At 46.4% G+C, this 16,643-nt stretch overlaps 1 protein-coding gene across 1 annotated transcript; it reads left to right on the forward strand.

The window, feature by feature from the left end:
• The first annotated feature begins 236 nt into the window (after positions 1-236).
• GFI1B (growth factor independent 1B transcriptional repressor) lies at positions 237-15,019 on the forward strand. Its single transcript, XM_077836224.1, has 7 exons — positions 237-587; positions 6,027-6,155; positions 8,488-8,655; positions 10,104-10,366; positions 11,066-11,203; positions 12,323-12,488; positions 13,300-15,019. The coding sequence occupies exons 2-7, from the start codon at positions 6,041-6,043 to the stop codon at positions 13,476-13,478; spliced, it is 1,029 nt and encodes a 342-aa protein (XP_077692350.1). The 5' UTR covers positions 237-587; positions 6,027-6,040; the 3' UTR covers positions 13,479-15,019.
• The last annotated feature ends 1,624 nt before the right edge of the window (positions 15,020-16,643 follow it).

The raw sequence follows: 16,643 nt of genomic DNA on the forward strand, positions 1-16,643 counted from the left end.
AAATCTTGTGTATGTGCATTAAATGGTTTTGTGCATGAGTCTGAAGTGTGTGAGTGTGTGTATGAGAGAGAGTGGTGAGATGTCTGAGAGCTGTGATGTGTAAATGAATGTGTGTACAAATACAGCTTCCTTAACAGCCGTTTCTTTTTTTGTAAAGTCTGTTTGGTACATTATTTCCCTGTGTCATGCACTTTGTCAGTATCACAAAAGACTATTCCAGCAGAAAGCCCCACTGTGTTAAGGGCACTGCTTCTACGGAGCATAGTTGAGCAACATGAATTCTCTTCAAGTTTTCAAAGTCCTGGAAAGTTTTGATAAGCAAATACTATGCAGGCTCTGCTTCTCCATTGGTTGTTTCTTCACCGCCAGATTTTGACACAAATAATCTGATTGAAAAATCAGGGAGGGGAACAGGGGCAAAAAACAGAAAGAAAAAAGGAGAAGTATCTATTTCAGAAGACAGCTACCAAGTGAAAAAGTGGAAGAAAGAGCCACAAAAAGAGAAAGAGAAGACCTCTTGCTGGGGGTCTGTCTGGGGAGATTTCAAGGCTGAGCTTGATTCCTGCAAACCACAGCCCCCCAAACAGGTGATTTTTTTTTTTTTTTACACGTTTACTGACTTTGTTGAATTCATTCCTATGATGTGTCTTCATAAGCTTTTCTTTTTTCTTTTCTTGTGTTTGCAGATGTATCCCACCACATGAGTCAGTTACATGTGCTGGGGATTTTTTCAGGATAATAAGGTGCTTAGATAAAATGATCAAACCTTTTAAAAACTGTACATTTATTTAAGTTAAACACATGCACACGCACTTAAGTAATTAGTAGCAGAGAATGATAACAGCAAAAAAGGTACAGATAAGATATTACTATGCCCTTAAACACCTAGGTCACAACAAGCACCTATAAGCAGAACTCATTTCCAGATGTGCCCCTTTGTATCTCAGCAATGAGGACATATTACATTTTTTCTTTTAATTGATATTTTCATGGGGCCAGATCTTCAGCTTAAGTAAATTCACAAAGCTCCATTCACTTCAATGAAGCTATGTCAGTTTACAACAGTTGAGGATTTGGCCCATATTATTTAGTATTGTTGGCTCCAGTTTACCAATTGATTTAACTTGTTTTTCCCCCTCTTAAATATGTTGATTAATGTGGCATAATTTTTAGCATATGGAATAAGTTTGAACTCCCACCTGACATACAGCCAGATCGGTTCAATGCACTGGTCGGGAGAGTGAACAAATGACAAGCCCACACAATGGGTGAGCCTGTAAATTAAAGGAATATAGGATTTGCTTTACAGTACCTTGTCAAAGCTATTTATCCTTTGACACCCGATCCAATGCCCATTGAAGTCAATGAATCCGCTCCTAATGAACAATCCTGGAATCACTTTTTAAATCCCTTTATTTTTAAAAAATGTATTTAATCCAGATGGGCGAGTATTTCCATCCACATTATGGGCAAAATTTTTATGAAAAATTGCCAGCCCTGGCACAACGTCCATTTGCCCAACCTTACCATGATAATGAAGAACTAATTATATGTTTACCTCTCCACTAAAAACAAGTACAAATTACTCATTCCTAGTGAGTAGAATTTTATAAGGCTGGACTAGTGAGTTTAAGTTTTGGTTTAAAAAACTGAAAGTCTTTTTGAATGCTACTTAAGATCCAAAGTGTCAGGAGCCCGTAAAACCTCTTATTTTGTCAGTACTCAAAAAAATTAAAATACATGCGGATGATAGTGAGGTTTCTTCATAATGTAGAATCTTCTGTAAAACAGAGAGTTCTTTATTTTTATAAGGTTTGTGCTTTGGTTTGGTTTTGTTGTTAGTTTTGTTTTGTTTTGTTTTGCACCAGAATACTGGGAAAAAAACTATAATATCAATTAAAGTTTGTAGGAAGAAGAAAATATTTTCCCCTGGGCTGAACACTTGTACAATGAGCAACCCATCTGAAAATGTATTTTATTTGTAACTCTAAAAGTCTGTTGTGGATTTCCTTCAAACATAGTGAAAAAAGCTTCCTTCATCTTGAGAGTTAACTTTCCAAATTCGGAGATAGAGAGATTTGAATTTCAGGAGTTACAAGGAGATGAAAGTCTGTCTTAGAATGGAACATATGTAACAAATTTAAGGCCTGATTCTGGATGGTGTTGAGTGCCTTCCAGGATTAGGTCCATAGGGTGCAATCCTGAAAACATCTGCTATCAAATGTTTGCTTATTGTTGTGAGTATTCCCCTTGAAGTCAATGGGACTACTCACAGCTGTAAGTGCTTCACTCGGGAGTAAGTGTTTGCAGGATCAGGGTCTAAGCTATGAAGACCATATTTGTCTCTCCATAACAGCAGTCTTCTGACAGGCACAAGAACCCTTTACAGCACTAACAAAGGGCCTGATCCTGCATTTTTTGTGCACTGCAAACTCCAATTCATTTCAGTGCGAGTCAGGGATGCACAAGGAATGTAGGCTCAGGCCCCATGTCTCAGCTCAAACAGAAGTCAGAAACCCCTGAAAATAAGACATTCTAATAGAAGTTCTTGTACATTGAGTGTAACAATGTGACTGCAGTACATCTTACACATTTTTGATTAGATGTTCCCTATAAATTCTATTGTCCACCTATCAAAAGTGTCCTAAAGGCTCTAGGAACCTTTGGGATGGAAGGTGTGCTGCAAATATAAGATATTATTGTGAACATTGGCCTAGATTTTCAAAAGGGGCTAGTAACTTTGGGTGCCTCAGTTTTGGGGGTACCAAAGATGCATTAACGGGGCCTGATTTTCAGAAATTGCTGACCATCCACCCTTTGTAAATCAGGACCTTTAAAGGGTCTCAAGTTAGGCACCAAAAAATCAAAAAGTCCAAAATCACTAAATCACGAGCCACTTTTGATCTAAAAATCTAGGAATATTTTTTCCATGCTGCAAGCCAGAATTGTAACTTGGCTACTGTCCCTGGGGCTTCCTCTGGCTGCTTGGAAAATACAGTAGCCAGTTGTGTGTTCTGTAACTGAGCAGTAAACAAGTAACTCTGATAAGTCTGACATTGAATTTACATTCTCTTTTGAACCAAGAAGAAGCCAAAACAGTCACATTTTGAGTAATCATCCTTGGCTAATCAGTGAAACCTTTCTTATATGATCACCATCCAAGGAAGGGATTGTCACCAAAGAGACCAGCAAAAACCAGCTCCCTAAAAGATGGGTTTTAAACTAAAGGTTGAACAAAACTGTGCTGGAAGACTCAGTGGTTGCTTAAGACATAGAGCTGCCAATTTTGGTTGTATGTATTCCTGGAGGTTTCATCACATTACATAATCTTTAATTAAAAATTAATCTTTGATTCCTGGAGACTCCAGGACAATCCTGGAGGGCTGGCAAGCCTATAAAATAATACAAGTGTTGTCTGTTTAAGGTGGGGTCCGTAGTGCTGGTTTCCCTTGATAGATATTAGTAGCAGTTGACCACTTGCTACTGATAATCTGTGTTTCAGGGGGAGATAATATTTTTCTCTCACAATCTGTGCTTCCAGCTTTCCTCACATTTGGTCGTGTGAATCACAAATATAATCTGATGCAGTTAATTAACTACACTCTGGGTTCCCAGTTCCTGTTTTCTCTGTAATGTGGCGTGGGGGGAGGGGGACTTCCTTTTGCAACGTTCAGTAGTGCATAAAAGATTGTTAAACTAGGTACAGGCCATTATCTGCCATACAGACACTGAGCCAAATTTGGGTGTCATTTATACTGGTGTAAATCTGGAGTAATTTCATTGATTTCTGTGGAGCTATTCCAGATTTATTCTAGTGAACTGAGAGCAGAATTTGGCCCAGTGTATCTAAATGAAACACTGTGGGCCCAATCTGGCAAACACCCCACCTGGGAAACTCCTATTGACTTCAGTGGCAGTTCTACACACATTGACTTGCAGGACTGGGCCCTGTAACTTTGTGGTGCTTAAAAGAAGCCTCAATAGGGAGTTATGGGAAAGTAAATAGAACTAGGTAATATGGAGTCATTGCCTGCTAATCAACACTGATGGTTAAAATACGCTGTCCATTTTCAGCTCTATATTGGTCCCCTTCTAACTTTCTAACATAAAAAAAAAATTCTCCTTGTGACCCAAACTTTCACATGTTAATCTCAAGTCACTTGAAATTTTCTTAGTAAAATTTGAAGAAAACCAGGTGAGCCTATTTCAGAGTAAAATCTGACTAGGGCGTTCAAGATTTGGCCTAATAGATGGGTTATTAAGTGATAGGAGCCCTGGGACAGATTTACAAAGGTATTTAGGTGCCTAAAGATGAGGATGGGGTGACGTGTGATTTACAAAAGCACCTAAACTAGTTAGGTGCCTAACTCTTATTGACTTAAATGGGACATAGGCACCTAACCTACGTAGGCACTTTTGTAAATCACACTAGTCACCCTATTTGCACCTTCCGGCACCTAAATGCTTTTGGAAATCTGTTCCCCTGTCCCTTGGACAAAGCACTAGCCTATACAATTATATTTCGAATACTCTAGGTCAGTTTCTGCACTGGGCCCTGAAGAATGGACTAGATGAACTCAGAGACCTTTCCCATCTCTAGTTGCTGTGTTTCCATGATCCATTCACAACTTTCCCTGGCTGCCCTATCCTGCCTCACTGAGACATTTCAGGTCATTCTTGCTCTACAGGTGCTAGGCTTTTTTCTTTTTTTAGTAAATATGTACATTATGCTTCAACTCCTCTCTTGTGGGGGTGGGGTGAGAGGGAAAGGGGGAGAGGAACACTTCCCTGTCAACACAGAGCCAGGATTTACTACAAACTTTCCAGGGTAAAATATACCAGGCTTTGCTTTTACTGCCACTGTACTGAACAAGTATAGGGAAAAATGCAAATGTGTATGCAAATAAGAGATCACCTGATCTCCTTGTAGTGTCTAACGTTGAACATTTTCCCATGTTCTCTAGCACAAGACCAGTTATTAGCCCTTGGGAAGTGGGGAGGGAGTAGGCCTGGGTACTAAAGATAACAGATGCACTGCAAGTGAATTTCATATGATTAAATTCCAGCATTTGATGTTTGTTTCTAACTCGTGCATTTCAACAGCCTCATAGTGTTTGTTTCAGAGACAGCGTGTAACCCTTTCCCACTGAGCACTTCTGCTATGCCATTGCTTTGACTGTCATTTGTCAGATAAAAAGCCAAATCATCTCGCAGCGCTGGTAAAGAAATTTCATGTGCATTAAAGAGTTTAACCCCACATCAGATCAAGGCTCCCTCTCTATCGTTGTTCAGCATGTCTTTCACGTTGTTTTGTTGTTATCATCATTAGCATTTGTACAGTGGCAGCACCTAGGAGTCCCATCATGGAATAGGACCCCACTGTGCTAGGCACTGTAGAGATACAGAACAGAAAGACACCCTCTGGCCCAAAGAGATGTTTTCCAGCCAGCTCTCCCACTTTGTTGTCCATTCAAAAGACTAGAATCAGAGATGCAGCATTGTCTAGCGGCTAGAGCTGGGGAGTAGGAGTTCTGCATTCAGTTCCTGTCTTTGCCACTGACTCACTGTGTGGCCTTGGGCAAATCATTTAACCTCAACGTGCCTCATTTTCTCCCTCTGTAAAATGAAGATAACAATACTTCTTTGCCTCAAAGGGCAGGGGGCTTATATTAAAGCACTTTGAGATTTGCAGTCATCTCTGCAGCCACTGACAAACAGTGTTTGACAATGACATGGTGCTCCTCTTGCCCTGTCCATGGGTTTCAGTCTCCTGCCCTGGAGCTGAATCCATCCCAGCTCCTAATTCCCTGCAGCCATTCCTCTTTGACTGGCTAGGAGTAGGGGGAGCAGGATCTTTCAACTGAATGCTCTGTCTCAGTATAGGTTGTTCATTCATAAACATGACATAAGGGTTTTATTTCTGGTCATCAAAGCACCAGGAGCTAGGGGGTAGGGGAGTGGAGAGTGATAGAAAACATTTCTGTCCCTCACCATTATTTATCCCATCCTTCAATGTTTCTGCCCAGGAAGTGCCTGGAAAATGCCACGTTCTTTTTTGGTGAAGAGTAAGAAGGCCCATACCTACCACCAGCACCACTCTGTGGAAGAGGACCTGTCTGTATCCACATGGGATCCCATACCATCGCTCTGTCTTGGTGAGTCAGATGCATCCTCTGGGCTTGCTGAAGTACACCAAGCAAACAGCAATTGGAAAGCCATGCTGGAACACAGAGCTGTGACACCAGCTGGGAACCTCTTTAAGAAACTTGCCTATTGAAGTCAATGGGCGTTTAGCTTGAGTAAAGCATGAGTATGAACTGATTAAACAGTGAGTGAAGGGCCCCAATACACAGACAGTGGCTTCCCCTCTACGTGCTTTCTCCCTTGCCCTGCTTCTAGACCAAATCCACTGCTGGCATAAACAGGTGCAACCCTGTTGAAGTCAATGGAATTGCACCTTTTCTTCAGAAACTGCATTTGGCCTCTGTTTGTGTCTCCCCTTTGACTTGATGGTTTAGCGATTCCAGGGGCAGCACAGAGATACCATACTATACTGGAGGGCTTTGCTCGCACCTGTGAATTTAAAAGCTTGAATAAATGTGTTTCTATTGATTCCCAGATCCCTGCCTTGCTTGCATGGAAATCACTGCAAAAAACCCTCCCTTCTTCTGCTTTCTTTCATTTTAAATATAAATATTTATTCCCATGTTCCCCCCAGAGGGCAGGTTTAGGACATGCAGCGAAACCTGTGTGGATCTCGCTGCACTTATGTTCAGCCACAGCAGCTGACTCCAGCAAACATCCACTAGCGATCAGAAATGCTTGGAGTTGGTGGATGAATTTTCACGGGTGCCTAACTATGCTGCCTGTATACCTATCTGCCACACATACACTCTTTGCCTAGGCCCCATCCGTACACTGTCGCTATGGGTATGTCTATGCTGCAACTGCGCAAGTGAATGGCAGCTTGTGTAGATATACCTGCACTAGCTAGCTCACTAAAAACAGAAGCAAGGTCCCTATGGCCTGGGCTTCCATGGGGGCTAGGTACACATCGAGGTACACACTAGCTTGCACAGGTGGTGCTGAAGCCTGCACCACAGCATCCTCACTTCTAAGCTAGGGTGCAGTGAGCACAGATATGTCTACCTGAGCTGCAGATCACACCCCAGCTGCAGCGTAACCTGTGTCTATACCCCACTGTCTGTGCAATACCAACCGCCGGTGAGTTGCAAGGAATTTCACAGCAGGATGGAGGGGTGACAGGATACCAGCGTAGTCACGAACGTGGAAGGAATTGCCCCCTGACTATTTCACAGTGAGGAACTTGAGGGGCAAGCTGATGTGTGTTGCCTGAACTTAAACCAGCCTTCTTTTGTGGATGGATTTCCCGCCCCTACCAACCCCTCTCCCCTCCCATGCATTCTCCCACAGCTGTCACTGGAGCAGGACAGATGGGGCAGTTATCTGCACCCCTCAGGCACCATTCAAATTTACTTTATTCAAATTCAGGCTCAATTTACAGTTTGTTTTGGCCCCATCTGTGAAACTAGAGCCTAGCCCTGCCATACCCTCATGGGAAGAAGTAAAGAGACAGCATGGTAAATCCCCATCCTTTGGAGAGTCGTATTGTCCAGTTCAGTATCAAGGAAGGGTCCGGCCCTTTCTCTGATCTCTATTACCCTCAAGAAACCCCAGCCTCTTCTGAAATCTACGACACTCTCCCTTTTCAGATAGCCCAACTCCTCCCATTTCCAAGGTCAACCCATTGCTGAGCAAGGAGAGAGGTGAAACCAGTACTTGGCCTCAGACCAATTCAGACACTTGGAACAGGCCCATTCCATCTCCTATTGCCAACCAGCAAAAGGTGGTGGGTCTGTTTTAGAGATGGCCTGGCCAGGTGTAGAGAAATGTGAGGGTCATTGAACGCTGGGGTAGGGAGGAGACTTCTGGGCTCTGTTTCCAGCTCTGCCACAATGTGACAAGCCCTTTAATCTCAGTTTATCTGTCTAGATTTGGGAATAATAATCCTGAATGCTCTGCAGGAAGGGCGGTGAGGCTGAATTTGTTAATGATTGTTAAGCACCTGGATGAAAGGTGTTATATATGTGCAACTTACTGTAACAAACCCCTGGACACTTAGGATTTCATGGCTGTCAGCCTGCTGCATACCAAATGCCCCACTCCTTCCTCCCTGCTTCCCTCTTCCCAGTCCATGGTTTGCCACTTGAGCCGTCAAGGCAACGATAGAATTCAGATTCTTCTTCTCCAGCATGCACAGGCCCTGATTCTGGAGCTAAGAATAATCTCCATTAGCACCACAGGGCTTATGACACACAGTTAAGCAGTTCTGATTCCCTCCACCAGAGGACAATGTAGTACATACACATACACAGACACACTCATTCATACACACTCGCTAACTCATTACATTATTGATATTTTGCCAGCTAGAATAAACTAACCCTGATGCCATTCTGATCACAGCCCCATGTGACAAGTCATCAGAAGAAGTCAGGACCTTCAGCGCAGAGTTCAAAAGCGAGTACCCAGAATGCCTTGTTCCAAAACAAGACAAGGACCGTGCTGGACTGAAGGAAGAAGGTGCGCCTGCCCTGTATCTGAACAGGACATTGTCAGGGCCTCCCGCTCAAGGTTAGCTATACAAGGCCAGACTCTCCAAAGAGCTCAGGGCCTGATTTTCACATGCTCTGCACCTACAATTAGGGCCAGATTTTCAAAAGACTTCAGTGCCCAGCTGACTCCCATTGTGACACCTCTGATCACACTGTTTATGGCAGAGCTGAGCCCTTTTGAAAACCTGGCCCTGAATGGTTCATGAATCTAAGAATTGCACAATGGTTGTTGCTTTGGTAACGAGGACCTCAGAATAAATAGGGATCAAGAGATATTATTCCAGATTATATGAGGTATTGACCAACTAAAGGCCTAGTGATTCTGAGAGGGTTTCATCCACTAGCTCACCTTCACAGCCAACATCTGAATGTAGGAATGTCACGGCCCATCGGCACCGGCACCACTAGCCCCGTGTTAAAGGGAAGTCTCATATCCACCAAGATAACATGAGTGCTGGAAGCATCTCTTCCCTACCTCATAGGCCCTGGTGGCCTTTAAATCTGATGAGCTTGGCGTATGGTTACTATAGTATGGGCACCTTAGAGATGTTGGTGATTGAGAGATAGACTGGGGTTGTTACTGTCACGGTTGCATATGGCCCCACATGTGCACACACGTCCATACCACCACATTCTTACAGCACCACCTGATGACAGTCTCCACTAGTACCTTAACCCCTCTGTTCTCGGTCTGCGGTAGGTTGCCCAGTCTGCTTGTATGTAGCAGGCCATTGACAGGCACTGCACCAAACTAGGAAGTACAAGCTGAGCTGCTGGGAAGTACTAACTGCCCTGCCTGGAATATCAGCAACATGAAGCTAATCCAGCCACCATACGCTGGGACAGATTTGTGTCTAGGGTGGCTCCTAGACCACATACAGCAGAATTAAGACAGCTCTGCCCACCTACCAGCGTTATGAGAAGGCTTTTCTGTGTTTCCCATGGGCAGCATTTCCCTCTGTGCTTCTGGGATAGATATGTTTCATGCCAGACAGCACGGCCATACATTTCAGACTGAGATTAGAAACATGTCAAACCCCCCTAACGGTGAGCTCGTTCTGTCGTTTCCTGCATAAGAGAGAAGAGACAGTAATGAATGCAAAGGGGACTTATTACTGAGGCACAGCCGTATCCTGCAGGTCTCTCTGAGGCTCGAGCTCCCAGACTGCACTAGTCTCATTACACAGGCTCTCCCAAAGCCCTGGCCTGGTCTGGGCATCCATGAAAGGGACTGTATCCTGATCTGAATGCTGTGGCTTAGGCCCATCTGTAGATGAGATCAGCGTTTGAATTGAAGCGCACTGGTTACTAATCTTTCCCTGTAGCTTTCCTGAGTCTTGTATTCTCATTAAAGATATTAAGCAGTAATAAAATGACTTTGCTGAGCAGGTCTGGGAACATTTGCATGAGTACCCAGGCAAAGCAGAAAGCCTGCCAATCTGTTCTCCTTCTCCTTTGCCACCTCAGAGACATCCGTCCCAGCTCTGCAAGTGAAGGGCTGCAGCAATTCCACAAGCACCCCCACCTTCTACAAGCCCAGATTCTCTTGGGATGCCTTCCATTCTCCATACAGCTACAGGCAGATGTCTTCCAGCATGCAGTCAGCCCTCCTGGAGCGCTCAGTTAGTCTGTATGGCAGCCACCTCCTGCCGAGCTCTGAGCCGCCTATTGATTACAGCATGCGTTACTCACCGGACATGGAGACATACCACTGTGTGAAGTGCAACAAGGTGCATCACCAACTAAAGCCATAGGGCTGGGGAGGAGCCTGGGATGATTTTCATCACATACATACACCAGTGTCCCACAGGCTTGATTTAAGGTACAAGGGACCCAGCTGGAGGATGGATACCATGGGTCCGATACGGCCAAGGGCACCGGGAGCCTATGCAGGCAACATGTACTTGGTGCTCAGTGCTCCCCCACCCATGCCACACCAAAAGTATAGCTCCTGCACTGGCACCTACACTACCAACCACGATCAAGTCGATAGCAGAAGGTCTCTGTAAACAAGAACCTGGCTCTGCTGAGCAGAGATTGCCATAAGCCACAGAGTTTGGATATGGATCTGAATCTGAACATCACTAAAGTTTGGATCTAGAGTTTTGGCTTAGCCCACTGGGAGAGTAAGGCTAGCTGCCACGTTCAGAGCCAGCGTAAAAGTTTGGGAAGAGCGGGTGTGTTCCCAGAGGTTTGGTTTGAGCCCCTCTCTGCTGGTAAATAAGAGCACCTCATTTTTACTAGCCCAGAAGTAGAACTAGCGGAGACAGCTGGCTATTCACTCTCCTGGCTGGGGAAATAGTTCTGTGATTGGGCTCAGCTAATATGGGCAGCTGGAGGGAAACATCAGACAAAGAGAGGGAACTGGAAAATAGAGTTGGAGACATGGCTGGCTCCCAGGATCCTCACTGGCAGCTTTCCTCTTCCAGGTATTCTCTACCCCACATGGGCTGGAGGTCCATGTCCGAAGATCTCACAGTGGGATGCGGCCCTTTGCTTGTGATGTGTGCGGCAAAACCTTTGGACACGCTGTGAGCCTGGAGCAGCACACGAACGTCCACTCCCAGGTTGGTCGCCAACAGGGAGCCGATGGCATTGCAGAGTCACCCGTGGCACTGAATTCCGAAATGGCTCCTCTGATACCTCGAAGCAGATTCTGGGCAAATCCCTGCTCGTGCTGAGTCCTCCTTGTTAGGTTTGGTGGCACACCTCACGTGACATGATATGATTTGCTGGACTTTAATTGGCAGGCCCTCTTGAAAAATAGCAGGGAGTTTGGAAGGGAACAGACATAACTAGAGATGAGTCTGAGCCACAACCAGGGCTGGCCTTACCATGAGGCAAACTGAGGAGGCCACCTCAGGTGCCAGACTGGGGGGCGCCACTAGGACCCAGAGTTTCAAAGCTTTGGCCCAGGCGAGGGGGCATGGGGGCATCATTTGAGCTTTCCGCCTCAGGTGCCAAAATGTTGTGGGCCAGCCCTGGCCACAACATTCAGATCTGGAGCCAGATCCAAATGTCCTAAGAGTTAAGGGGTTGTCTGGATAACCAGGGTTTTGGTTCGGTCCACTGCAGCAAGACAGGCGCACCATGACATTCAGGTCTAAGCCTCCCCAGAGTTTGAGAGTATTTGGATACAGGAATTTGGCTGGCAGCCATCTGCTATAACAAAGGGGGAATCCCCAGCAGGTAAACACAACAGCCTTCCTGCAGACACACCAACAGAGCAACACCAGTGCCAAAAACATTTACACATCCACAACAGTCAGGAGGACTGAGGACAATGGACCTCATTCTTGGCTCTCTGTTCTCACAAATCTCAATGTTCTCCTTGGTAATTCCCTGCACATGTCAGCAGTTCATTTGCAATAGTTTCCTCCTGTGATACACTCCTCCTGCATGACACAATCTAGTGACTCAGACTCCTTTAAGCTCTTTGAGATAGAGACTTTTTTATCCTGTGTTTGGACAGCACCTAGCACAATGGGATCCTCCTGGTCCATGACTAGTCGCTGCTGTGTGCTACTGCAATACAAATGAATAATAATAATAGTATTCCTAGGAGAGGATTACCTGATTTGTCTTGTCTAACTTGCTAGCCTGCCTAGTTTTCTGCTAGCTTTGGGCTCCATCACTTCACCTGTGAATGACAAATCTGATCCCCAACATTTCATTTCCCCCAACAGGAGAGAAGCTTTGAGTGTAAGATGTGTGGAAAGACTTTTAAACGCTCGTCCACGTTGTCCACCCACCTCCTGATCCATTCAGACACGCGGCCCTATCCCTGCCAGTACTGCGGCAAGCGCTTCCACCAGAAATCGGACATGAAGAAACACACCTACATTCATACCGGTGAGAAACCTTTCTGACATGAAACACACACACCTGAGCCCACAGCAGTCACGCATACAGATACACGCACACACACACCAGTCACACTTATACGTGCATACATGCACCTGAGCTGACAACACTAACCTGCACACCTGTACATGCGCACCTGAGCCCACAACATTCATGCACACACCGGTGCACACATGTACACAGACACGTGAGCCCGGTGTTCACGCACACACTTGTGCATATGCACTGAGATGATGTACAGAAAGATGCTGATGGTGAGTCCAATTGTGGGCTCAGCATATGTGTTTTTAATTTTGCATGTATGCCAGAGGGTATGATAGATGCATTCACACCTGTGCGGGTGGGGGTGGGGGGGGAGGCGGAGGGGGCAGCACAAGGGCTCGGCACCAATGAAGTCCCACTGGCCCCCTGCAGGGGTTGAATGTTCCCCCTTGGGACCCAGTCCATAATGCCAGGCGGGAGGGATGAGCCCATTTTCCCTAGTGTAGGGGGTTTGAGTTTGTGTTCTGCTTGGGAGAGTTGGGGAAGAGGTGCAGGGATCAGAGACGGGGGACGAGAAAAAAGTGACAAAAAGAGGGTGAAAAAGAGCAGAGGGGGCACTGACTGAGCAGCCGCGGCAGAGAGACCAGGGACTGAATGGGCTCTGCAGGCCGAGCTCCCCTCTCAGCCCTACAGGGCCGCGTGGCGGCACATCAGCAGGGCAGTGTGTGGCGAACAGACCCGCACTGCCCACGCCCATCGGCCCAGCACAAACAGCCACCTCAGTTTGGATCCGTGATGGTTTGTTTCTGTCCCATAGGGGAGAAGCCCCACAAGTGCCAAGTGTGCGGCAAAGCCTTCAGCCAGAGCTCCAATCTCATCACCCACAGCCGCAAGCACACCGGCTTCAAGCCCTTCAGCTGTGAGCTCTGTGCCAAGGGCTTCCAGCGCAAGGTGGACCTGCGGCGGCACAGGGAGACCCAGCACAGCTTGAAGTGAGAGCGCGCCCCGAGCTCTGTCCTGGAGCCCCACTCCCAGCCACATGGAATCCCACCAGTATTCTGGCCTCGTCTCTCCCTCTGCTTGGCTTGGGGCACCCACCTTGTTAATGCTTATCTCTGCCCAGATTCCCTGTGGGACTGGCACAGCAACGTCATCCTCCCTGGTGTTACCCCGCATCCCCCTGTGCGTGACCAAGAATGGCACCGCCAGGAGCACTCACTGTCTAGTTTTGTCATAGGCATTGGGCTAGGCTCTGATCTCAGTTACTCGGCTGTAAATCCCCTGGAGTCATCATTACTCTGGATTTACACTGAGTGCCGGATCTGGCTCATCTCATCCACTGGCAACACAGAGGGACTCCTGGGTTGATGACACCAACTGACTAGCAATCTGTGCCAGGCGGGCTCCCTAACCACGCTTTACTTTGATGGTTAGGAAGATAAGGCCTGGGCATGCAAATAATTTGCATTCAATGAGCTCCGCTCAGCTAAAACAGGGTTCCCACAGAGGGCATAAATGTGGGGCACATACACCTAGATTCACATTCTTTCAACAGGAGTCTTTTTGTTATCGGGTGAAAAATATGTAGCACTGCATGTTTATCTTACAATAGAGTTGGGGGGGAGGAAACTAAAAATCAGACGCTGCATGCCCATATTAGTACCACCTGGCTACCTACATGGACTTCTGAGCTACTCGGAATTCAGGACCATGGGGAATTTTGTTTCCTGGTCACTCTTATAAAAGAAGAAGCTGATCTATCCATCTTGCACCCATCCCATTAGTATGTGAGTACCCCACAAGTATTAGCAAGGCAAAGTAGCAGGATTTCCTTCTCTCTCTGGTCTAGCGGTTAAAGCACAGGGCTGAGAACAAGAGCCATGGGTTCTTTCCTTGGCTCTGCTACAACCGCACTATGTGACCTCAGGCAGGGCGCTTCCCCTCTTTCTGACTCAGCTTCTCCATCTGTAAAATGGAGACGATAAATATTAATGTATCCAGACTTGTCAAGTGCTTTGAGACCCTCAGCTGGAAGACACTAGAGAAGGGCAAAGTGCTGTGTTAGGGAGAGACGTGCCTTTAAATGAGAGGGGCAATGCAGCCCCAACCAAGTCAGCCTGGGACACTGTGTCAAACAGTGACATCGCTGTGTTTAGCTTGAGGCTGGGATGCAGCGTCGGTTCCTTTGCCCCTCTCCTTACCCTAGCACTGATGAAGGAAACAAAAAGCCCTGCAGTGACTCTCCTACAGACAGGAAAGACATGATGCAAGTGGAGAATTCATTTACTGGCAGGAGGAAAGGGGCCAAATCCTGCTCGCAGTTACCCCAGGGTAAATCCAAAGTAACCCCAATGGCTCTGGCCGAGGATGTGAAGCATAAAAGCCTCAGTGTTTGTGCTGTGTCTAGGCTACTTTCCACTAATATGCAATCTGGCCACTCAAAACACTCTCCCCTCCTTTGCTTGTACATTTACATATGTATTTATACTTCTTGTAATGTATATTTTTACTGTAATACACCAGACTGTAACAACCTGTACGGGCCTGTTAGATTTCCCAGATAAACGCTATGTTTCTTCTCAGCACCCGGGGGAGGAAGACTATCACAACACTATGTGGACTAAAGACACAAATTTCAAGAAAGGCTTTGGCCATGCCCAGCACTGGATTTGCAGCAATCTGTCTGATTTACGAATCTCTCTCTTTACATATCACAGGGGCCTAGTCCACGCCATGAACTAAAGTGCCACTTGGGGGGAAATGCCAGCATAACCTAGTGGCTAAGGCACACTCAGTTGCTACAGAGCATCCTCTACTCAGAGCCTACACTCAGACCAGCAAAGAAATCTTGGATCAGGTTTTGGTCCTGTTCACAGCGTGATACATACAGAGAGCCCCATATAGGCAGAGTACAGTTACCATCAGCAGGTAATACACTGAGAGAGACTTATAGTCAGCTCCCATTTGGTCAGCTCTTTTAATAGAACACAGCCAATGTTAGGATCGTGGTCAATGGCAGGGCTTCATGGGTTGGGTATCAACAAGTGGGGGGAAATGGGACTGAGGAATCACTCTCAGGATTACGAATGGGACAGCAAGCACACACACACTCACACATACACGGGGACACACAGCACGTGCAACCCCTCCGCAGGGTAAAAAGTCATTGTAAGATTACTAGAAGTGCTGCCAAGAATCCAAATGTTGATTGCGATTTGTTTGTTTATTTTGCACCCCTAAAATCTATAAAAAAAATATTTAAGGAGTTCCCAGGTATCTGAACCTCTCGACTGCTTCCCACTCCCAACCTCCCGCCCTTATGCTCTGTGGCAGCAGGTGTTTGGGACTAAGTTAGGGGCAGAGCTGGTCACTGCAGTGCTGGCGTGGCCTGAATAGAAGCTACACCAAGAGAACCTGTAAAACCACTCATAAAAACAAATCAGACAGCTGGTTCTTCCAAGCACTAGCAAACAACAGCTGCTGTGTCTGGGACATTTCCATTGTTATCACTGATTTCCATGGGATGGCAGAGTCGCTGCTTGGGGGAGGGGGCTGATATCTCCTCTCCTGAATCCCTGCCTCCGCAGCCAACTTCTTTCCTTCGAACCAAAGCCACTCACCCGCTTCAGTCATTTATTTTGCCTTGGTATCAGCCCTGGTATCACTCAGCTGACTGGATAACTGAAGAGTTGTTAGACTGGAGTAAGCAATGGCAGCCCTACATTTATGCTAATTATGTGATCACATGAGCCCTGTATATCTTGGAGTCTCATGTCATGCAAGGCTGACTTTAGACACAGGCTGGACAGGCAGCCTCTAGAGAAACACATTTTAGGGGTACTATGATACTCAGGCGTTCCACTACTGAAAGCCGCAATGTGGCCAGAAGATGCCATGCACTGAGAGCTCATCTGCAGATCAAATGCAACAGGAGAAGGGTCTGCCTGACCTAGAAGCCTCCCCGTGCCCAGAAGTCTCTCAGAGCACATCTCTAGGAGCATGGGTGGTGGAATGAGGCCAGCTGGCAGAAGGGGAAGGGAAGAAATGGAAGGTGACCTGGGAAAGGGGGAAGGGATAGAACTTATTGGGTTGGAGGCTGAGATACCACAGCTATTCTTCACGTAGGGTAACAGTATACCTGGGGTAGGGCCAGGCACTGCT

This window comes from Eretmochelys imbricata, chromosome 16 (assembly GCF_965152235.1).
Source record: "Eretmochelys imbricata isolate rEreImb1 chromosome 16, rEreImb1.hap1, whole genome shotgun sequence".
Classification (NCBI taxonomy): domain Eukaryota; kingdom Metazoa; phylum Chordata; order Testudines; family Cheloniidae; genus Eretmochelys; species Eretmochelys imbricata.

Coding starts and splice junctions, on each gene's coding strand:
- GFI1B (XM_077836224.1), top strand. CDS start 6,041: ATGCCACGTTCTTTTTTGGTGAAGAGTAAGAAGGCCCATACCTACCAC. Junction 8,656..10,103: donor GTCAGGGCCTCCCGCTCAAG/GTTAGCTATACA, acceptor TTGCCACCTCAG/AGACATCCGTCCCAGCTCTG. Junction 12,489..13,299: donor ACACACCTACATTCATACCG/GTGAGAAACCTT, acceptor TCTGTCCCATAG/GGGAGAAGCCCCACAAGTGC.